The 23,374-nt window shown below is 43.7% G+C and overlaps 1 protein-coding gene across 1 annotated transcript in view; it reads left to right on the top strand.

Moving 5' to 3' along the window:
* Positions 1 to 17,973, top strand: part of DDO (D-aspartate oxidase) — a 50,884-nt gene extending 32,911 nt beyond the window's left edge. The window contains exons 4-7 of the mRNA XM_077812938.1: positions 6,373 to 6,547; positions 8,816 to 8,924; positions 12,513 to 12,689; positions 17,279 to 17,973. Coding sequence (XP_077669064.1) covers positions 6,376 to 6,547; positions 8,816 to 8,924; positions 12,513 to 12,689; positions 17,279 to 17,846 — 1,026 coding nt within the window. The 5' untranslated portion in view covers positions 6,373 to 6,375 and the 3' untranslated portion in view covers positions 17,847 to 17,973. The remainder of the gene's footprint in view (positions 1 to 6,372; positions 6,548 to 8,815; positions 8,925 to 12,512; positions 12,690 to 17,278) is intronic.
* Positions 17,974 to 23,374: the final 5,401 nt, after the last annotated feature.

The raw sequence follows: 23,374 nt of genomic DNA, 5'->3' as shown, positions 1-23,374 counted from the left end.
ACATTGAGAGCATGTCTGTCAAAACAAAGGAATCAGAGCTAGTTCAAGAAAAGCTTAGGGATACCTATTTCCTGGGGGGGTCTGTGGCCAAAGACAGCATTCATGGCTAGTCTTGAACTGTTAATCTCACGCTGAGCCCCAGACAACAGCCTCCAAAACACACTAGATTGCCAAACCACAGCAAGCCAACCCAATTCAGTCCTTGTATATATGTATACAGTATACGTGCATCTACACACTAATAATGTCACCTATTACTGAGATAGTCACCTCTGTCCTGGAACTCAGCAGCCATTTAGCAGCACACAGCTATGCTACACAACTGTTTAAGGCTAGAAACAAAAAATTATGTATTCGGTTTAAAGGCTGGAATTTAGGTCAGCCGTGTTCAGTTAGCCAAAATGGAATTCTACAAAGCGCTTTTACCAAGACCAAGACTGCCATGAGATCCTATCAGATCACAAGGGATAAGGACCCCTGCCACATTGTCAGCCTCCGTAGTCAAAAATCATGAATCATGCCCCAAGAGATCAGGATATTGGCTAAAAACATGAGAGTTTTAAAACATACATTTGTATTTTTTAAATTTTATTTCTGGTTTCTGAGCCTTTTGGGGGTGCTCATTTCCTGTTTACAAGCTTTTCACGCCAACCGTGAAGGCTGAAACTTACTCTTTATAAAAATGAAAGCTGAGATTCTCATGAAATCTCTTTATTCTGGCATCTGAGGCTATAAGAAAGTCAGCAAAGATCACATGACACAAGAGTTGTCACACTAGGTCTTTCATATGTCTCATCTGAAAACTGCTTATTAATCTGCCAAACTGGGCTGCTGTTAGGCACTTCATGCATTCCACCCAACCTGGGGTGGGGACCAGGAAGCAAGCTTTACAAAGACTCTTCCCATTTGATGAGAGTTACATAAGTATAAGTAATTAACTGTGCTTTGTCCCTGATGTCAGGGTTCTACCCTGTTTCCTTTGCCAACAAGGAAAGACCTGCTAAATAGGATATGATCCAGAAATAACAAGTTATTACAGCTCAGACATCCATTGTCCAATGGCGCCATTTCAGATTTGGGCGGGGGGAAGGCGCAACTTTAACAGTGATTCTAGGGGTTACTTAGGCTGCTGAAAACTCTAGTTTTTTTCCAGATAACTAAGAAATTAGCTGACACAGGCATTGTATCTAATTCCTATACAAAGAAAGGAAACTAAATAAATATTAGACCCACTCAGACCTAATACTAACATGTTCTGACATCTTGTGTCAAATCACTTAAGGGACATTGGTGAGGTGTAAAATTTAATGTATATTCTTACTTTGTTACTAACTCTTGTATAAAACAACTGAAACAATTGTAGAAAAATCTAGATTATTTTCTATCACTTTTTTTTCCAGTTCACCGGGCTTCGAATAGATCATTTAACTTTTGGAAACATCTCACTAGGGCAAGGCCTTGTGAGTTTATACTTCATCTGCCTGGGGTTGTAGGGCTCTTACCCCACTACAAATACTAGACTAGAAACTGACTTTGAACAGAAGTGAAACTGACATTTTCAAGTCACTTTCATGGTATATCCAACCCCAAATGTTCAAAAACCAGGAATCAGGCTCACCAGAAATCATGAGATTGGCTTTAAAATCATGAGATTATGTAAAATAGTAGATTTAGGGTTCTTTTTATTTGCCTTCTGCTTTTTGAGACTTTATGGTGCACTGGAGTCACATTTTGAAGCTTTCTTCATAGCACAAGGGCTTGCAACTTCATTTTTCTTTAAGAATAAAAGGCTTAAATCATCACATCTCCACTTGGCTCAAGGAGCTGGGGCTTTAAGGAAAACAATAATTATCATGAAACTCATGACAAAATCATAAGAATTGGCAACACTGCTTCACTTCTGTTTAAAGGTTAGTTACTTTCCAGAAGGCTCTTAAACACAACACTACAGCGACTGGGGTGCAGTTCTCACAGGAGAATATTTAAAAACAAACATCAAGGAAGGTCCACATTTTAAAGCCGAGACAAAAAAATGAGATTTCTGAGGTATATCAGAGCCTCTACAGGCAGGATAGGAAAATAAATGGGCACAGGAGCTCTGGGCAGCTTTTCCCCTTGAAAGAAAGGGGAAGTGTCAAATCTTCTAGTCCAGGGGTGGGCAAACTTTTTGTCCCGAGGGCCACATTGAGGTTGCGCAACTGTGTGGAGGGCCGGATAGGGGAGGCTGTGCCTCCCCAAACAGCCTGGCCCTGCCCCCTATCCACCCCCTCCCAATTCCCGCCCCCCTCAGAATCCCCGACCCATCCAACCCTCCCTGCTCCTTGACCCCTGACTGCCCCCTCTCAGGACCCCTATCCCCCACCCCTAACTGCCCCCCAGGACCCAATCCACTATCCAACCCCTCCCTGTCCCCATCTTTCTTCTGGAGAACTCACATTCCACACTAATCCTGTGCAGTTAAGAGCTCCACCTGGGAGCACACATCCTGTATGAAATTCACGGGGGGCAGGAGCACCCCCCCCCCAATGGTGCCCTTGCCATTGTCAGTTTCTGCAAATCCCTCCATATGTCAATCTATGCAAATCTGCTGCAGAACTCAGAATTCTCCTGCATGTTAAAGTGTGTGTGTTTCATTCTTGCTCTGATTGCATATTTTATTTTTGAGGCGCATGAGCCATTCTCACTGAAGTAATTAAGTTGTGTGGGCTTTAGCCGTAACTTTGCACCAAGTTAGGGCTTGTCTACACTGGCACTTTACTGCACAGCAACTTTCTCCCTGAGGGGGTGTGAAACCCCCACACCCCCCAGAGCGGTGCAAATTTCAGTGCTGTAAAGTGTCAGTGTAGACAGTGCACCGGCGCTGGGAGCTATTCCCCTCGGGGAGGTGGATTTTTTATAGCACTTTAACATTGCTAGTGAAGATGTGCCCTTAGTTTTGTGTGTGTTGGAGGACTGACTCTCGGCTTTCATGAACTGTAGTGGTAAGTGCGACAGAAATGTTTGTTAATGAACACGTTTCAGCTTGATTCATCTGCACTGGTGGAGGACAGTGGATGTGTGGAAGATGCATATATCAATCCTCACCAGCAGGGACAGCTGTGGCCTAAGGGGCATTCCCTCCCAGGCAGGGCAGATAGTTTTTGCCCTGTTGCCCTCCCTGCTGTTTCCATCAGTGGAGGGCAGCTTTAAAGCAGTCCACTGGAGCCCAGTTAGCAGAGACTGCCCAGCAGGGGGCTGCAAGCTGGTGTCAATTTAGGTAAGACCAGCTCCTTTGTGATAAAACCCTGTCTGGAGAGGATAAATTATGGTCAAACCTGAGCCTTTCCTGGCCTGGTTCTCTCATCTTTCTGTCCTGGCTACGAGGAGGTCAGTTCAGAAATTCAACCTCTGCTATGGCTCATTAGAATCAGTGAGTGTCAGACAGGACAATGGAGGAGGAATCAGGGTTAGTTCTCTGGCTGGTGAATGATGCGTACATACAATGGAGGAGCAGGATCCTGTAAGGCCAAATGTTTTGCAGAGACCCAAGATGCTCTTTGAACCTGCTGATAGCAGAACAATGTTTCCACTAGAGCTGGGATTTCTTCTTTTGCATGAAAAGTTTAATTTAAAAAATGACTTTTTTTTTCCAAAACCACTTGCTTTGCGCAAAAAAATTGTTAACATTCAGTAACTTTGTTACTGAAAAAAGAAAAGGAGTACTTGTGGCACCTTAGAGACTAACCAATTTATTTGAGCATGAGCTTTCGTGAGCTACAGCTCACAAGATCTCTGTCAAGCTTTCTTACAACTACAATACCCACCTGCAGAAGTGAAGAAACAGATTGATAGAGCCAGAAGAGTTCCCAGAAGTCACCTACTACAGGACAGGCCTAACAAAGGAAATAACAGAACGCCACTAGCCGTCACCTTCAGCCCCCAACTAAAACCCCTCCAACGCATTATTAAGGATCTACAACCTATCCTAAAGGATGACCCAACACTCACAAATCTTGGGAGACAGGCCAGTCCTTGCCTACAGACAGCCCCCCAACCTGAAGCAAACACTCACCAACAACCACATACCACACGACAGAACCACTAACCCAGGAGCCTACCCTTGCAACAAAGCCCATTGCCAACTGTGCCCACATATCTGTTCAGGGGACACCATCACAGGGCCTAATAACATCAGCCACACTATCAGAGGCTCGTTCACCTGCACATCCACCAATGTGATATATGCCATCATGTGCCAGCAATGCCCCTCTGCCATTTACATTGGTCAAACTGGACAGTCTCTACGTAAAAGAATAAATGGACACAAATCAGATGTCAAGAATTATAACATTCATAAACCAGTCGGAGAACACTTCAATCTCTCTGGTCACGCAATTACAGACATGAAGGTCGCTATCTTAAAACAAAAAAACTTCAAATCCAGACTCCAGCGAGAAACTGCTGAATTGGAATTCATTTGCAAATTGGATACTATTAATTTAGGCTTAAATAGAGACTGGGAGTGGCTAAGTCATTATGCAAGGTAGCCTATTTCCCCTTGTTTTTTCCTCCCCCCCTCCCCCCGATGTTCTGGTTTAACTTGGATTTAAACTTGGAGAGTGGTCACTTTCGCTGAGCTATTACCAGCAGGATAGTGAGTTTGTGTGTGTGGTTTTTGGAGGGGGGTGAGAGAACCTGGATTTGTGCAGGAAATGGCCCAACTTGATTATCATGCACATTGTGAAGAGAGTTGTCACTTTGGATGGGCTATTACCAGCAGGAGAGTGAGTTTGTGTGTGGGGAGGTGGAGGGTGAGAAACCCTGGATTTGTGCTGGAAATGGCCCAACTTGATGATCACTTTAGATAAGCTATTACCAGCAGGACAGTGGGGTGGGAGGAGGTATTGTTTCATGATCTCTGTGTGTATATAATGTCTGCTGCAGTTTCCACGGTATGCATCCGATGAAGTGAGCTGTAGCTCACGAAAGCTCATGCTCAAATAAATTGGTTAGTCTCTAAGGTGCCACAAGTACTCCTTTTCTTTTTGCAAATACAGACTAACACGGCTGTTACTCTGAAACCTGTCATTATGCAAGGTACTGCATTTATTTGTTACTGAAATCATTTTTGAAGTAGTTATCAAAATGCTTTATTTACTCAAACCCGTGTTCTTACTGAAAACTGGGATTTTGGTCAATGAAAACTTTCAGAAAAGGTTAGATAATATTTCAGTAAAAATTGTTACATAAAATGGACCCATTTCAAACCCTGAAAAATGGCAAGAGTGAAATGTAATTTCAATTTTTCACTAAATCGTTTTCCTCTTTTGCAGACGTCTCTGGTTCATACAGGTCTGGTAACCTGGCAGTTTCTATGTGCAGATGGTCCTGAGTTGCAAAGCTTTGTCCATCTCAGAATTCTTCCAAATTTAGGGTTGGAGTGATGATTAAATATTAAGTAAATGTAAGTGCTCCGAAGACACTAAACAGCGTAAAAATACAGTCAGAGCAAGGAATGGGCATATGCTTAGACTGCCCAAGGGGCATCAGGTCTTCTTGGCTTGATGGACTTACCGTTTCCTGGTTTATGCAGAGTCCTGAACACCTGCAATTCTTATTGAGGTCAATGGGAGCAGTGGGTGCTCAGGATTGTACCCTCATGTATAGAGGAGGGCCCATTAATCTGTGACCTAGATCACAGAATATTTATGCATACCCTAGTTGGAGGGAGGCACTGGACTAGAGCCATTGTTGTCACTCTAACCCTAAGGCCGGAAATGTATTCTTAACAATGTCAAAGCACAGAAGGATTTTACGCCCTCCTCTCCCTCCCCATGCCCCCTCCCAAGGCATAATCAAGACAACAGGGACCAACATCTCCCTGCAAACAATTTTTGGATGGAAGTATAGAAGCAGTTATTCTATACCCTGAAAATGTAAAGTCTATTTTCTGGGACAAAAATCAGCAAGTAAACTATTCTCTAAGACAAAGAATCAACTAGAACGTATGCTAGACAAAGACATTTTCCATCTTATATCTGAACCCCCACTCTCAGTATTTGTTTATCTATATTGTGTTTTGCTTCATTGTTTAGTCCTTAACTTGCCTGCTCTCTCTCAATACTGAGAATTGTAAATATTTTAATTCCATTTTCCCTAATCCTGGAAAGACCCATGCCCAGGAATAGACCTTATGTGCCCACAAAGTCCTGTGGTCTTTAGTAGGACTACTCACACACGTAAAGGTTTGTGGGATCCAGCCCTATTGTATTTTCTGACTCTTGTTTACAATAGATTGCAGAACTAAGAAGAAAGGACTTTTAAAAAATTGCATTGGATGTGACACCTTAAATAACCTGTTGGAATTCTTTTCTTCCCTCCTTCTCCTCCTAGCATATGGCTAAGCGAAAGATCGCAGTTGTTGGTGCTGGGTTGATTGGCCTCTCAACAGCAGTGTACATTTCAGAATCTATCTCCAAGTGCTCTGTGACTGTAATTTCGGACAAATTTACTCCCAACACAACGAGCGATGTAGCAGCCGGAATGCTTATTCCACACACTTATCTAGGTGAGTGAAACCTCTGCTCAGCTCATAGCTCAAACTTCAGAACGATGTGGATTAAAGGTTTTTTAAGTTTAAACTTTCTTCAGATGATACCAAAGAGAAATTATTCCACTTGATAGTATTCAAATCTGATTAGTTTAGAATATGTCTGCAGTCTTTATTTTATGACCAATCATAAATTATGCCAAGGAAACCCCCAGTGTTTTGATGCTTAATCACCTGTTCTTGTTCCATTTTCAGTCCTAAGGTGTTTGGAGATATTTTCAGCTCTTTAATGCTCTACATAGTGTGTGTCAGACACCGACCCAGGGATCTCTTCATGCCAATCAGCAGAGAGCACATATGGATATATCCATAATAGTTCACGAAGAGTGACATGTGAGGTGTATACCAAGAATCTGTAGCCCACTGGTTGTCAAAGTCATTTTGAAATGTATTATGGATAAAATTTAAGATGTATATATACTAAAAAAGTTATATTCTCAAGGTCTTGGAGTTAAGGCAGGTCACCAGGAAGTTTCATACCTGGAAATGTTCCTGTCAGGAAGGAGGCAGCAGACACCGATCTCTCTGTCTGGTTATTTGTGTAGTGTATGCCTCACCATGTAGCTCTATTTGCATGTTGAGCCATGCGCAAAAGAAGAGATTGTGAAATCTACAAAAGACAAAATTCACAGGGTGGAATAAACAGCAGAGGTGTCTGCTTCAGATTAAAGACAAAGGATTATTAGTGTATATCTGCGAGTACAAGGAAACAAGCAAGTAGACAGCTTGTCTGTCTCATGAGAGGAAGGTTAAGGCCAAACCTGGCTGTAAAATGCTACAGGGATTTTGGATGAGCAATATTCTACAAGACATGAGTGTATCTTGTTAATTAAGTCTAGGCTCTAGAATGCATGTTATGCTTTTGTTTTATATATAAGCATTTGTTTCCAGTACTACTTCTTGCTGCTACTTGAATCTTTGTGCTTTGTTAAATAACTGTATACTTGATTTCACTATACACATGTCTGTGCTGTGTGTTAAGTGCTGTGAGTTAAATGGATTAGTGATCTGAGGTGGAACTGATAAGCCGAAGTGCACTGATTCTTTAGGGCAGCAAGGGCTGGACCCTCCAGGCGGATGCTCAGAGAGCCTGAGGTTTGGAGTGTGCCTGTCGCTAACCTGTAGAGAAACAGCAGGGCCTGAGAGGCCTAGAAAGAAATGCTTGTGTTGCCTGTAGCAGGGAGCTGATCCCTGGCAGGCACAGACAAGGCTTCCTCATGCTAAGGGCAGATGATAGCAAGGTGACTCAACTCTGGGCACCCCCAGGAAGTGGGTCAGTGTGCAGACGTTAGTGTTAATGAAAGTACTCCTGTTTCAGTAATTACTGTAGTCTGATGTTTGCTGAGAGGTTAGATATAATTACATAGAATACCCTGGCCTGCACTGGGGAAGGGTTTACAAGGAAACTTAGGAGAGATTGTGTCTCAGGGATGGGAGGGAAGAAAGGGAAGAAAAAGAAAAAAGGCAGGAATCACTAAATTAAAGGCTCCTCCAGCAACTTTAACCTGACTGGCACACCTTGTATGTTTTACCATATGCATTTTATGACATGAACAATAATATATTGACCTACACATGTAACCAATGTCCCATAGGCAGAAGTACTGCCTATGGGAAAGAGGCTGAGTTTATGTTGTTCTAGGAAATATAACTTTCATTTTCTTACTTTTAAAATTAATCTTAAAGTGTCCATCCTCAGGCCCTGATGACTTCAGTAGGGTAGGATTATGTGCTAGTGGATCCCAGTGCAGGATTGGAGCCTTGATGTTGCAGTAGGATATATTTTCCACTAATATATAGTTCAATCAGCAGGGTATGCGTTGATTTTTTGGGATATAGTTCAGTCTTGTAATGTGTAACGACAACGTTAAGTGGGTAAATATGAAGGCCCCCAACACTGCAAGCTGCTAAGCACGGTCATCTCTCTTTGAAGACCAATGCAGTCCTGGAGAGTTGAGGGCAATTAGCACCTTATAGGAGGCATGCATTACCTTATAGCACTGGACTTTATAAATACTAAAATAGAGGTTTAGTTCCCATGTATTTTGCGTGTTCAGGACAGTGTATACTTTTACCTGGTCATATACAAAGTTTTACTAATGTAGAAAATTTACTATTCCTGGTTTCTCTGATGCCTACCTTTCTCAGCTGATGTGGGTTTGGGAGTCTTTTCCTGATCTACTGTCTCCCTCCATTTTAGTTTTTTGCTTTATTTCATATGTACAGGCATACCAATTCATCAGCAGAAGCAGTGGATTAGGGAGACCTTTGACTATCTTTTTGAAATCAATAATTCATTGGAGGCTTCAGATGCTGGCATTCATCTGGTGTCTGGGTAAGAAAGGAACTCAAAATAGGTTTTTAGTATTTTTATGCTATATACTGTAATAGGCAGGGTGACACTCCATCCAATACTTAAGGGACATTCTTTCTCTGGAGTCTCTCTTGTGACCCATATTTAAAAGGAGCTACAGTGTTAAGATGCATTTGATTACATGAAGCGAGTTTTCAAGCAAAAAATCGTTCAAAGGCTCATACAAACAAAACACTCTGGGCTGGTGTCTCTTAAATATAAGTTGTAGCCCATATCTTCCCTACATTCCTCCTCCTTTAGTTGCTTGAAATGTACGTGGTCATCCTAGTAATGGGAGATGGAACATTGTAGGATCTTTCAGGTATGGTAACTAAATATAAAACACAGTAGGTTTGCTGCCCACCATACCTACAAAGATTTGTCTACTCAGTTTGTGACTTTGCTGGCACCTGGAAGAAAGTATGATCAGGCACTGCATGAAGATGAAGCCAAGAAGCTTGTAGCCTTTAGAAAGAGAGCCTGAGTCAAGCCTGGTCTACACGACAGGACAGAGTTTGATTGATGTAAGGCAGCTTACGTCGACCAAATTATATCAGTGTCTACACTACAGCTTTGCTCCTGCCGATGTAAGTGCCCTACTACGCTGACAGAATAACTCCACGAGAGACGTAGGGCTTACGTCGGTGTAGTTAGAGCAACGCAGTGTCTGTGTAGACACTGCAGGTTACATACACTGGCTGTTGGCTGTCATTCATGTCAATTTCACAACTCTGTGCTAGAGCCGTGAACTTGAGAAGAAAACTTGGCTCATAGCTTGGGCTGTCACCCCAGCTGCCTCTGGGCTTCCCACTTTGAACCAGGCTGCCGCCCAGGCTCCCCACTGTCCCCAGGAGCCCAGCAGCTGCTCCAGCTCCCAGCAGGGAGCTGAGAGCCCTAGGGGCAGCCAGGCTCCCATGGGAGAACAGGAAGCTGAGAGCCTGGGAGGGGTGGGGCAGCTGGGCTCCTGGTGCCGAGTTGCGCATGGAGCTGAGAGCCCAGACTCTCAGCTCCCCACCCCCTTAAGAGGGTGGAAGTGCTCCTGGTATGGACATGCGCGACCAACAGAAGGAGGGTAGTGTGGACCCTGAGTAATTACCGTGGTGGTTCTAAGTTGACCTAAAATAGGTCAACTTAAGTTTGTAATATAGACATGCCCTTAGTAGCTACTCAGTGGAGGTAGAATTAGTACTTTCCTAGGAGTGTTGTGTAGAAAGCTGGGGAAAAGTTTGGATTTTAAAGGTGGGGGGAGAAAAGGTGTTAGCTATAGATGTTAAATGGGGTAGTGTAAACTAGCGGAGCCGCCCCTCCACATCTGAGGGAGGCCTCACCTCCTCGCAGTTTGGGTCTGCTCAAGCCTTCTCCAAAGAGGAAAAAGGAGGGAATCAGCCATTCTCAAGGGGCCCGTCCTTCAAGCAGGGGTGGGCCACACAGGCTGGGCTCTGGCCTGTTACCAGGGAGAGCTGTAGCCGTCTATCCGCCTAGTTGTTAAACAGGGCGGGGTAGTCAATTGTCAAGGGTGTGGTCTGCAAAGGGCCAGAGCAGCAGCAGTTTATTCATCCTGTCGCTAGGCAAGGTGGGGCAGAAAACAGCCAAGGCTCTGACCTACAATCAGGTAGAGCTGTTGTAGCTCACTTGCTCAGCCTTTAAGCAGGCTGGGGCAGCAACCAGCCAGGGCTCTGGCCAGCAATCAAGCAGAACTACAGCATCTATGCATAAGCGCCAACTTCTGCTGGTGGGTGCTCAACCCGCCTCTGCCCCCAGCCCCACCACAACTCTCCTGCCCCGCCCCCATTCCAACCCCTTCCCCAAGGTCCCCACCCCAACTCCACCCCCTCCCTGACCCTATTGGACTCCTTCCCCAAATCCCCAGCCCAGCCCTGCCTCTTCCCCGACTTCTCCCCTGAGCAAGCCACATTTCTGCTCCTCTCTCCTGGAGCTTGTGACGCTGCGAAACAGCTTGTTCAGAGCAGCAAGTGCTGGGAGCTAGGGGGAGAAGTGAGGACACGGCACGCTCAGGGGAGGAGGCGGAGGGGAGGTGAGGTGAGGTGAGGCAGGGGTGGGGAGGGGAGCTTGCCTGCCTGTGGGTGCAGAGCACCCACCAATTTTCCCCATGGGTGCGCCAGCCCCAGAGCACCCACGGAGTCGGCGCCTATGACTCTATGCACCCTGCCTTTGAATAGGCTGAGTCAACAAACAGTCAGGGCTCTGGCCTGCAGCCAGGCAGAGCTGTAGCTCCAGTCCAGGCTATGGGGCTCCAGTTTGGGGTGAGCACCACACTCAGTCAAGGGGGCACTGGTTTGAAGTGAGCAGAGGACCATAGGTCTCCTGGCCTACAGAGGGGGAGTATTGCCACCCCAGGGGTAGGGTGACATGGGTCCACCCAGCTCCACTGTGTCCCAAACCAGGGCCCTAACAGTGGTGGAGTAGTCCACCACTGGGTCAGCAGGGATCCGCCTGTAACATGCTGAGCTGGTTTCAGGCTCACCCTCCACCAGACTACTGCCTGGTTTCCCTGGGCTGCTTCCATCTCTCCCCCTCGGGCGTACCTGGATCCAGGGGTCAGCCTCAATCTCCTCTGGGTACTCTGCCAAGGGTAGCGGTAGCAGCATCTCTGCACCAGGAGCATCAGGGCTCCGTGGAGGCTCATGCTAGTCCCTCGGGCAAAAGCAGTTTTTGGTGCTCGCCTCTGGCATCAGGGAAGAAGCATCTATCTCCTCCAGCAGCTTCCTCCCAACTGAGCAGCTGGGCCAACCTTTTATAGCTCCCCTTCCTGTCCCATCCCTCTGCTTCCAGTGTGTGGGCGTGGCACTTCTGGCTTCTCCCACCAGGCGGTGTGCGGTGTTCCCTCCATGTCTGCATCTGAGGAAGGCTGCACCTCCTCCCTACAGGCAGGAATTCCAGAGTTTAAACTCTGAAGGGGAGCAAACTTTGTACCTTACCTGGAGATGAGCCCAAGCAGTGGCATTGTGATGCAGATCTGGATTTGAGCCCATCTCTAAATTTAACTTGGTGTGGAATTTAGTTAGTGAATTCATGCGGATTAACCTAGAATCTCTGCAACAAGATTCCAGACTGGAGAGTAAATGGAGCACAGAAAGGATGTGGTTTTAATGGCCCATGTTGTCATTCTCCAGTACAGTTTTAGTTTTAAATGAGAACCATGAAAATAAGAAGACACAGGACACACTGGACTGCTATTTCCTCCATCCCTCCACTCACTGCATTTAATGTATTTAACCCTGTGTTAACCTGTTATTCTCCCTGGTGCCCCCTCTCTCCCCACCCCATTTAGTGATTTTTAGCTTGGCTCCATTACCTCAAGCCTCACTCTGCCTCACCCCTACGTCCAAGTCCTACTAAGACTCCCCTAAATCTTATGGCCAATTAAATAATTATCATCTGTGACTCACGAGGTCTTTTACTTTGTTACTTTCTATCTGTCTAAACTCTAGAGATCCTGCTGACCAATGGAAGAAGATTGCTAATATTTTTAAATTAAGATCAAAATGAATTGTGTCACATGAACCCAAGCGTGTCTAAGTCTACCCTGTTCTCTTCCATGTCCTTTAGCTGGCAGATCTTTAAAACCATTCCTGATGAAGTGTTACCATTCTGGTCTGATGTTGTCCTGGGATTTCGTTCAATGACTGAAGAGGAGCTGAAGAAATTTCCACAGCACAGATTTGGTCAGGCTTTTACTACACTGAAATGTGACTGCCCGTCCTATCTGCTATGGTTGGAGAAAAGGTTGGTTTTGATGGGTATAGCTGATATTTCCTGAAAGGAAAGGCTTGGGAATATTCCTTTGATTTAATGGATTTTAAAATCTTTCCTTCCTTTCTGGGACAAATGGAGACTGATCTTCTGTGAGTTACCCCGTGTTACATATATATCCTCTTTTGCAAAAATTTAAAGGCCATGGGAATGAGCTTCATTAAACCTAAGGCCATTTTTCACGATTCTGGTAGTGTCCAGATGTTTTAAAATGGAGGAATGTTATATTTACCATTTTAAAGCCCCATTACATGGGCAGAGTGTTGTGAAGTGGCTTTAATGTAACTGAGAATAAGGCCCCTGTTTTCAAAATCTTCTAAAACTATCCCTTAGACGCTCCCTGCTGGGTTGGTGCACAAGGGAGCAGAAGGTGCACAAAGCCTCCCCTTCTTATATCTGCATGCAATGACAGGGTAATTTCAGTCCTCAGTGCAAGGACACCTCCAGCCAGGGGAATAGCCACAGAAGCATTAGCCTCCCCAAGTAGGCAAGGAACCATGGTCCTTCTCTTAGTCAGTGAAACAGAGCTGGCTAAGTACACCAGGGAGCCTATATACCTTATACCAGGCTGACTCAGGTACTGCAGCTGCAGTCCCCCTGCAGATAATGCATACAGGTAGATGATGATACATTCTGGAGCTCTTGCTGGGGCAATTCAGCACCATCCTCAATGAAGGACTGTGTCTTAATGGCTCAATCAATTTCTTCAAGGGAGACATTCACTGAGCATTGGGGGAACTATCTTATGCATGACCTGATCCACATACATTTACATGGGGAATCGTGCAGGATTTGGATGTGGAAAGCGGATTTCTTGAGAGCAGCCATATTCCTGGTCCTGTCCTTTCATAGATTCATAGATTCTAAGGCCAGACAGGACCGTTGTGATCATCTCCTCTCTGATCTCCTATGTAGTACAGGCCATAGAACTGCCCCCAGATAATGCCTACAGCAGATCTTTTGGAAATACATCCGCTCTTGATTTAAAAATTGTCAGCAATGAAGAATCCACTACAAGCCTTGGTAAATTGTTCTAATGGTTAATTACTTTCACTGTTAAATTTTTGTGCCCTATTTCCAGTCTGAATTTGTCTAGCTTCAACTTCCAGCCATTGGATCATGTTAAACCTTTCTCTCCAAGATTCAAGAGCCCATTATTCAATATTTGTTTGTCATATAGGTACTTACAGACTGTAATCAAGTCACCCTTTAGTTTTTTCTTTGTTAAGCTAAATAGATTGAGTTCCTTGAGTCTATCACTTTAAAGCATGTTTTCTAATTCTTTAATAATTTCTCATAGCTCTTCACTGAACCCTCTCCAATTTATCAACACCCTTCTTGAATTGTGGGCACCAAAACTGGACAAAGTATTCCAGCAGTGGTTGCACCAGAGCCTAATATAGAGGCAAAATAACCTCTCTACTTGTACTGAAGATTCCCCTGTTTATGCATCCTAGGATCGCATTAGCTCTTGTGGCTACAGCATCACATTGGGAGCTCATATTCAGCTGATTATCCACAACGACCCCCAAATCGTTTTCAGAGTCACTGCTTCCCAGAATACAGTCCCCCATCCTGGAAGTATAACCTACATTCTTTGTTCATAGGTGTGTACATTTAGCCATATTAAAATGCATATTGTTTGTTTGCGCTCAGTTTACCAAACAATCTCAATTGCTTTGAATCAATGACCTGTTCTCTTCATTATTTAGCACTCCCACAATGTTTGTGTCATCTGCAAACTTTATTAATGATTATTTTATGTTTTCTTCCAGTATTGATAAAGATGTTAAATAGTGTAGGGCCAAGAACCAATTCTTGCAGGACCCCACTGTGAACAGACCTGTTCAATGATAATTCCCCATTTACAATTACATTTTGACACCTATCACTTAGCCAGTTTTTAATCCATTTAATGTGTGCCAGGTTAATTCTAGTGTTTTAATCAAAATGTTATGTGACACCAGGACAAACACCTTAGAGGCATCTATGTAATCTTGTAATCTCATCAAATTTGTAATCTCATCAAAAAAAGATATCAGGTTAGTTTTACAGGATGTTTTCTATGAACCCATGTTGATTTTCATTAATTACATTAACCTCCTTTAGTTCATTATAATTAGGTCTGGTATCAGCCACTCCATTATCTTGTCCAGGATCACAGTCAGGCTTACAGCCTATAAGTACCCAAATCATCCCACTTGCCCTTTTTAAAAACTGCACAATGTTAGCTTTTTTCCAGTCTTTTGGAACTTCCCTAGTGCTCCAACACTTATTGAAAATCAGCATTAATGGCCCATCAAGCTCCTCAGCCAGTTCTTTTAAAATTCTTGGATGCAAGCCATCAGGACCTGCTGAAATGAAAGTTAAAAATGTCTAACTTTAGTAGCTTCTGTTTAAGATCCTCCAGAGATACTAGTGGAGTAGAAAAAGTGTTATCTTCTGTCTTTTCTCTGCCACAAGTCAAATGAGCATTCAGATGTTCCTCATTTGCCAGTGTGTAACTTCCAAAATACATCCCACCAGCTCTTGAAAATGGTAAAAGATGCTAATGCTTTGCAAGCCTTTGCCACAAACCAAAGGTGATGTTTTGAAGCCTCTAGCCTCACTGGTTTTGAGCTATGAAATGACAAAACCTGTCAGGAGAATTTGAAAATCTTGGCAAATGCCTCTTGTTCCAACCTCTGGAATTGGCTGGGCCAATTCATCTCTGATTTGGTCAAAAACCTCTCTTCTGCCCAACTCACCTCACAAACTATTCTGGAATCAGGAGCAGAAAGGAGTAAAAAAAATCCAGGTACTATCTTTCTGTATTATCATCTTGTAGAAAACCTTACAGAAATATTTGCATGTGCAAAATGCTTGGCACAAATGAAGGCTTTAAAATGTATGCCTGTGAGAAAAAAGTCTTACAGTTCATATTTTTCCTTCTGAAGACCAATTCTCCTCAAACCACATCAATTTCAAAGAATTTTAGCAGAGTCAGAAAACCGATCCTATAATGTGTACGTATAATCCATTTAAATACGCTTAAAAAGAGCAAATAATGTTTGACATTTCACAGGCATAGTGACTGGATACGAGGTGATTTGATGTTAGGTAGTAAAATGTGTGTCTACATCTTGGAACAAATTGCTAGATAATAGGCTTGTTTGATTATGTTCCATGCCACTGAACCACATAAAATAACATTTCTTGTTTTTTAGCAGCAAGCATGAGTGGGAGTACTCTAGCCGACTTCTGTAGTGTCTCACAGGAACACACGCCTTGTCATGTTTCATTGCTTAACTGATACTGAAAATTGTACTAAGGCACAACTAAATCACTGACTCCATTTAGTATCTGTCAGGCTGCTTCACCACAAAGGCTTCTGCTGTTTCCTTATTCCTGTTTCAGACTCTTCTCATTTCCCAAAGGATGTAGTCTAATAAGATGATCAAGTCCCCCCCCTCGTCCCCCTCCCCCCACCCGGTGAGTACCAGGAAAGAGAGCATAGTAAATACGTACTATTTTGCAAACCTAAGTGATCTGAACAATATTTATGGTACCTTGCCTTGGCAGCACAAAAGCATTTACTATACCCTCTTTCTAGGTTAGCTTTAATGTCACAGTTCAGGAACTTTGTCCCTCTACCTTGTCTGAATTCTGCAGAATGTTTAGTAGTTTTTGTACAAACATATTTTTGCAAAAAAGATGACAGAATCTCAAATGCTATGGGTGAGATCCCACTAGAGAGAGTTAATCTCTACCTATTAGACAGATTAGGAGCTGGTCCTGCAGGGAGAACCCTACATTTAAGCCATGCTCAAAATGAAGCTTAGGTTGAGATTTAAATAACAATAAATGTAAACCCTAGGAAGAGGATGAGTTTTTGATGAAAGAATGGCATGCATGCCTAACGTGCAGTCAAACAGATCTCTTTACAGATATTAAACCAAGTCATCCCATCCTACATGAGATCGCCACTTTAAAACACCCAGAGTAAATTGAAGTTAATACCTGCTGTATCTCACTCTCTATAAATGAGGCCTGATTCCTTTCTTCCTTATGCAGTTATAAATAGTGTCATATTTGATAGCAACCCTGAAGACAGAGTGACATAAGTGATGAATTTGGCTCAAGTAACAGGTACCTTAGAAATGTATGTAGTAAAATACTACTAATAATATAATAAATACTTGTATGATGTAAAAGTCATATTTTGCCCATCCTTAGGCTGCATGAACTGCTCAGTTTTGGAGCTGTCATGAGAATGAATTCATGAGATCTCTATCACATCTTTTTTGCCACAGCATCTCTGTAATATTTGTACACCTGATATATTTTGCCCTGTCCAATCTTATAAACAAACGAAGAGCCTTTTGTTCGCAATGTCTTAATTCCAACAGCCAAATCAGACAAGTCATAAACAAAAGCCCTGTGCTATCTATCTCTGATTTTTCTTCAATTTTCTATTCTTCTGTGTCTTAAAGAGTCTCTTATTTACTTGACTTGCGTAAAAATTATCAAGGTGATTTATTAATAGTTAATTGTCTTGCTTTACCTCCCGTGTTTCTTTTTAGGTTGAAAGGAAATGGCAGCCAGGTGTATGCAAGACGAATCAAAGATCTGTGGGAACTACATAGCAAATATGACATCATTGTCAACTGTTCAGGCATTGGATCCAGAGAACTCATGGGTGACTTGGAGATATACCCTGTCAGAGGTCAAGTACTCAAGGTCAATGCTCCTTGGGTGAATCACTTCATCCGGGATGGGGATGGTTTAACCTATATCTATCCAGGAATACACAATGTAACATTAGGTGGGACAAGGCAGAAGGATAACTGGAGCTTGTCCCCAGATCCTAGAAGTAGCAAAGACATATTTGACAGATGTTGTGCTCTTGAACCCTCACTTCAAAGAGCCCAGGACATAAAGGAGAGGGTGGGTCTGAGGCCATCCAGGTTAGCTGTGAGACTGCAGAAAGAGATACTAGTCCATGATGGGAAAAAACTGCCCGTGGTCCACAACTATGGACATGGTTCGGGTGGCTTTTCAGTGCACAGGGGCACTGCCAAAGAGGCTGCTCGACTGGTGGGAGAATGCATTGCTGCTCTGGAAGGCGCCTCTTCAAAGGCAAAGTTATAATCACTGGGGCCTCCTTTTCAGTTATTGGTAGGCTATAATAAATCTACTAGTAATACCTTTGGAATGTTATTCTATAAGCTGCATGCCACATTCTGAACTGCAGCCAAGTGCTTGTTTTGTGAAAAGTGTTTGCTTACAGGTGATAGGGTGTTTTTGTCTTTCACCATTTTTCTGTGTCAGTTCACTGGAGAGCATAATGATTGTCTGGTTTCACCCACATAGCCGTTGTTGGGGCATTTGATGCACTGGTTGATGTACAACACATATAAGAACCAAGGATCTTGAAAGGTGTGCTGTGGGAGGTATAGATTCGATAGAGACACTAGTTTTATGTCTGTTTACAACCATCTGTAACCCCAAAAATCCTCCTTTGTCCTATGACTGTAGAGGTGTTAATGGGCCATTTCATTTTGAATGGTCCCTTGCAACATGCATGAACTGCTGTGCTTAACAATCTGTTCCATCTTGTGACACTCTGATTACCTTTTACAGACCTGAAGAAAACCTCTATGTAGCTTGAAAGCTTGTCTCTGTGTCTTCCACCAACAGAAGTTGGTCCAATAAAAGATTATCTTCTCACACACCTTGTCTCTCTCATATCCTGGGACCAACAGGGCTATAACAACACTGGAAAACAACAATGGGTGATTTCATATGGTCAGCTGAAAGGTACCTTCTCTCTCATAGATCATATCCAGAGGTTGGCCAAAGCACAACGACCCTTCACTACGCCATGTACATGATGACAAAGCACCTACTGATAAATTTGCTGTTCCAAACTCTCTTCCTTTTCACTGTCTTCTCTATTCACTTTCTTTTAGTGCAAAACATCCTTCCTTTTACCAGCATATTACTGCAGTCTGTGATAGTCACTGCAGTTGGATTCAGACATGCAGGTACCCAGCATGAGCAGCACAGAAAATCCCTAAGGGAGAAATATTTTACAGAAAATCCTATAACTGTGATTACTTCTATGTAATATACCTAGGGTTAATATTATGCCCATCACTGGGTAGCTGGCACTATGTTAAGTGACAGGGTTTCTGTACTGTAAACAGCAGAAGGACACTGTACATCAGCAGGCTCTAGATTTTGATATTGGAAATAAAACAATGTTCAGTGGGTTTGAATTACATTTGCAAATGGCTGTCTCCATTTCCATGCATCCGATGAAGTGAGCTGTAGCTCACGAAAGCTTATGATCTAATACATTTGTTAGTCTCTAAGGTGCCACAAGTACTCCTTTTCTTTTTATGGATACAGACTAACACAGCTGCTACTCTGAAACCTGTTTCCTCTTTGGGGCTGAAACCTGCATGCACAAAAATGTTCTCATGAAAAGTGCCAGATTGACAAGCCTAAGCCTAGATAGTAAAGTCCTCTCTTTACCTTTATAGAACACTTCAGCACGGGCAGCAAGCAGTACAGTGGACTCAGCATCGCTTTAAATCTGTGAAGTAAGATTAGATAACTTTCTAATTATGATATGCTTGAATCCAGTTTGTGGGAGAAATTCCACAGCCTGTGTGTACAGGGATTCAGGCTAGATGGCTGTGGTGGTCCCTTTATAGAATCACGTGGAACTTTCCAGATTTTCTGAGGATTACATTTTCTTTGAACCTCCTAGAATGTTGTCAGCCATGCCCACACAGGTATATAAGGGGTGGGGAGTCACCAGTCTGTCAGTGAGATATAAGAACAAACTGAAGTGAGAGCCATAGGTGCCAACTCCGTAGGTGTTCCGGTGCTGAAGCAACCACGGGAAAAAAATGGTGGGTGCTCAGCACCCAACACCAGCCCCCCTATCAGCTCCTCCCACTCCCTCGCAGCACCTCCCGCCTGCTGGTGGCCCCACGGATCAGTGCCTCCCCCTTCCTCCACGCATCTCCTGTGTTCCGCAGATCAGTTGTTTAACAGTGTGCAGGAGGCGCTGGGGGCCGAAAGAGGGGAGAGGGGTTGGGAAGAGGCAAGGCACGAGTGGGGGTTTGAGGGAAGGGTGGTATGGGGGCGGGGTCTGGGGCAGGGCAGGGGCGGGAAGAACGGGTGGGGACGGGAAGAGGCATGGCAGGGGTGTGGGCTTGGGTGAAGTGGAGTGGGGGCAGAGTCTGGGATGGAGCGTGGGTCGAGCAGCCCCCGGGGACACAGGAACTGGGTGCCTATGATGAAAGCTGTGATATTGTGAATCTTGTTTTATTGTGTATTTGTGAAAGTGTACTTGTGTTTTAAGACTTGAAGAGTGTAAGTAGTGACTAATAAAAGACATATTTAATGAGACACCAGAAATATCTATTAAACCCCTATCAACATAACAACATAAAAGAAATACTGTTACTTCTTTTGCTATGTATCAGAGGGGTAGACGTGTTAGTCTGTACCCACAAAAACAATGAGGAGTCCGGTGGCCCCTTAAAGACTAACAGATTTATTTGGGCATAAGTAAAAAATCCCACTTCTTCAGATGCATAGAATGAAAATTACTTATGGATACAGGCATAAATATATTGGCACATGAAGAGAAGGGAGTTACCTTACAAGTGGAGAACCAGTGTTGACAAGGCCAATTCAATCAGGGTGGATGTGGTCCACTCCCAATAACTGATGAGGAGGTATCAATACCAAGAGAGGGGAAATTGCTTTTGTAGTGACCCAGCCACTCCCAGTCCCTATTCAAGCCCAAATTAATAGTGTTAAATTTGCAAATGAATTGTAGCTCTGCAGTTTCTCTTTGAAGTCTGATTTTGAAGTTTTTTTGTTGAAGGATGGCTACTTTTAAATCTGCTATTGAATGTCCAGGGAGATTGAAGTGTTCTCCTATTGGCTTTTGTATGTTACCATTCCTGATGTCTGATTTGTGTCCATTTATTCTTTTATGTAGAGATTGTCCAGTTTGGCCAATGTACATGGCAGACGGGCATTGCTGGCACATGATGGCATAGATCAAATTAGTAGATGTGTAGGTGAATGAGCCCCTGATGGTGTGGCTGATGTTGTTGGGTCCTCTGATGGTGTCGCTAGAGTAGATATGGGGACGGAGTAGAAAACGGGCTTTGTTACAGGGATTGGTTCCTGGGTTAGTGTTTCTGTTGTGTAGTTGCTGATGAGTATTTGCTTTAGGTTGGGGGGCTGTCTGTAAGCAAGGACTGGCCTGCCTCCCAAGTTCTGTGAGAGTGAGGGATCATTTTCCAGATGGGTTGTAGATCGTTGATGATGTGCTGGAGAGGTTTTAGCTGGGGGCTGTACATGACAGCCAGTGGTGTTCTGTTATTTTCCTTGTTGGCCCTGTCCTGTAGTAGGTGACTTCTGGGTACCTACCTCGCTCTGTCAATCTATTTCCTCACTTCTCCAGGTGGGTATTGTAGTTTTCAGAATGCTTGATAAAGATCTTGTAGGTGTCTGCCTCTGTCTGAGGGATTGGAGCAAATGCGGTTAGGGCTTGGCTGTAGACAATGGATTGTGTGATGTGTTCTGGATGGAAGCTGGAGGCATGTAGGTAAGTAGAACGGTCAGTTGGTTTCTGCTATAGGGTGATGTTTATGTGACCGTCACTTATTTGCACTGTAGTGTCCAAGAAGTGGATCTCTTGTGTGGACTCATCCAGGCTGAGGTTGATGGTGGGATGGAAATTGTTGAAATCCAGGTGGAATTCTTCAAGGGCCTCCTTCCCGTGGGTCCATATGATAAAGATGTCATCAATGTAGCGTAAGTAGAGGAGGGGTGCTAGGGGACGAGAGCTGAGGAAGTATTGTTCTAAGTCAGCCATAAAAATGTTGGCATACTGTGGGACCGGGCGGGTACCCATAGCAGTGCTGCTGATTTGAAGATATAAGTTGTCCCCAAATCTGAAAGGGTTATGGGTAAGGACAACGTCACGAAGCTCAGCCACCAGGTGTGCCATGGCCTCATCAGGGATACTGTTCCTGACAGCTTGTAGTCCATCCTCGTGTGGAATATTGGTGTAAAGAGTTTCTACATCCATGGAGGCCAGGATGGTGTTTTCAGGAAGATCACCAATGCACTGTAGTTTCCTCAGGAAGTTGGTGGTGTTTCAAAGATAGCTAGGAGTGCTGGTAGCATTGGGTCTGAGGAGAGAATCCAAATAGCGAGATAATCCTGCTGTAAGAGTGTCAATGCCTGAGATGATGGGGCATCCAGGATTTCCAGGTTTATGGATCTTGGGTAGCAGATAGATCTACGTGTGTGTCTGTGTAGATTTGTTCTGGTGCTATAGCAGGGAGTTTCTTGAGAAGATGGTGTAGTTTCTTTTGGTACTCCTCAGTGGGATCAGAGGATAGTGACCTGTAGAATGTGGTGTTGGGGAGTTGCCTGGCAGCCTCCTGTTCATAATCCAACCTGTTCATGATGACTACAGCACCTCCTTTGTCAGATCCTTTGATTAAAATGTCAGAGTTGTTTCTGAGGCTGTGGATGGCATTGCGTTCTGTATGGCTGAGGTTATGGGGCAAGTGATGCTATTTGTTCACAATTGCAGCCTGTGCACGTCAGCTGAAGCACTCTGTGTAGAAGTCCAGTCTGTCATTTCAACCGTCAGGAGGAGTCCACGCAGAATTCTTCTTCTTGTAGTGTTGGTAGGAGGGTTCCTGTGGGTCAGTACACCGTTCAGTGGTGTGTTGAAAATATTTCTTGAGTCGGAGATGGTGAAAGTAGGTTTCCAGATCACCGAAGAACTGTATCATGTGTGTGGGGGTGGTGGGGCAGAAAAAGAGTCCCCAAGATAGGACAGACACTTCTGCTGGGCTAAGTGTGTGGTTGGATAGACTAACAATATTGTTGGGTGAGCTAAGGGTACCACTGTTGTAGCCCCCTCTGACTATGCTATGCTTAACACATAATGTTTGATGACTTTCTAAGACTTCGGAACATAAACTATTGTGCTCCCTAATACTGTCTGCTTTCCCCTATAGAAAATAAAAGATGCCCCCGAAGAAGCCTTCAGGAGCTCAGTATAGGAAGCAAAAAGCTTAGTTGGAATCTAGTTTGCAGCAAGGGGCAAATTTGATGGAAAAATACTTGAAACAGAACAACAGAGACAGGGCTTTAGGCAGTAGCCATCATCCCAGAAGAAATCTGAGGAGCGAAGTGCAAATGATGGAAGTCCTATTAGTAAGGAATTAGCAGCTTCAGTTCCCAGGGCAAAGGTGAGAAAAGCAACCTTTTGAAATTAAAGGACATTGTAAGGCTGTCACCTACTGTAACGCTATTTAATACTGGTCCACCCAATGTTAGTGCACAGTTCAATTTCTTGATGTTAGTGCATTTCAGTTGTTCTTAAATTAAATAGTTTCTGTAAGCTTAGAGGAAACAATTTTTTAAAATTTTCTTATATATGGCATGAATAAATACAGATTTACAGATCTTAGCATGCAAAAATATATCGTTTTATATGGCAGGGTTAAATCATGCATGCAAATCATGCATCTAAGTTGTGAAATGGGCTACAAATGCAATAAAAATATTGTATTCAAAAGTTTAACAATGGAGGGGAAGGCGCTGAAGATGCTCCTCACCTG

This window comes from Eretmochelys imbricata, chromosome 3 (genome assembly GCF_965152235.1).
Source record: "Eretmochelys imbricata isolate rEreImb1 chromosome 3, rEreImb1.hap1, whole genome shotgun sequence".
Classification (NCBI taxonomy): Eukaryota; Metazoa; Chordata; order Testudines; family Cheloniidae; genus Eretmochelys; species Eretmochelys imbricata.
Note: the sequence above shows the minus strand (reverse complement) of the source record. Positions and strands in the feature narration are given on the sequence as shown.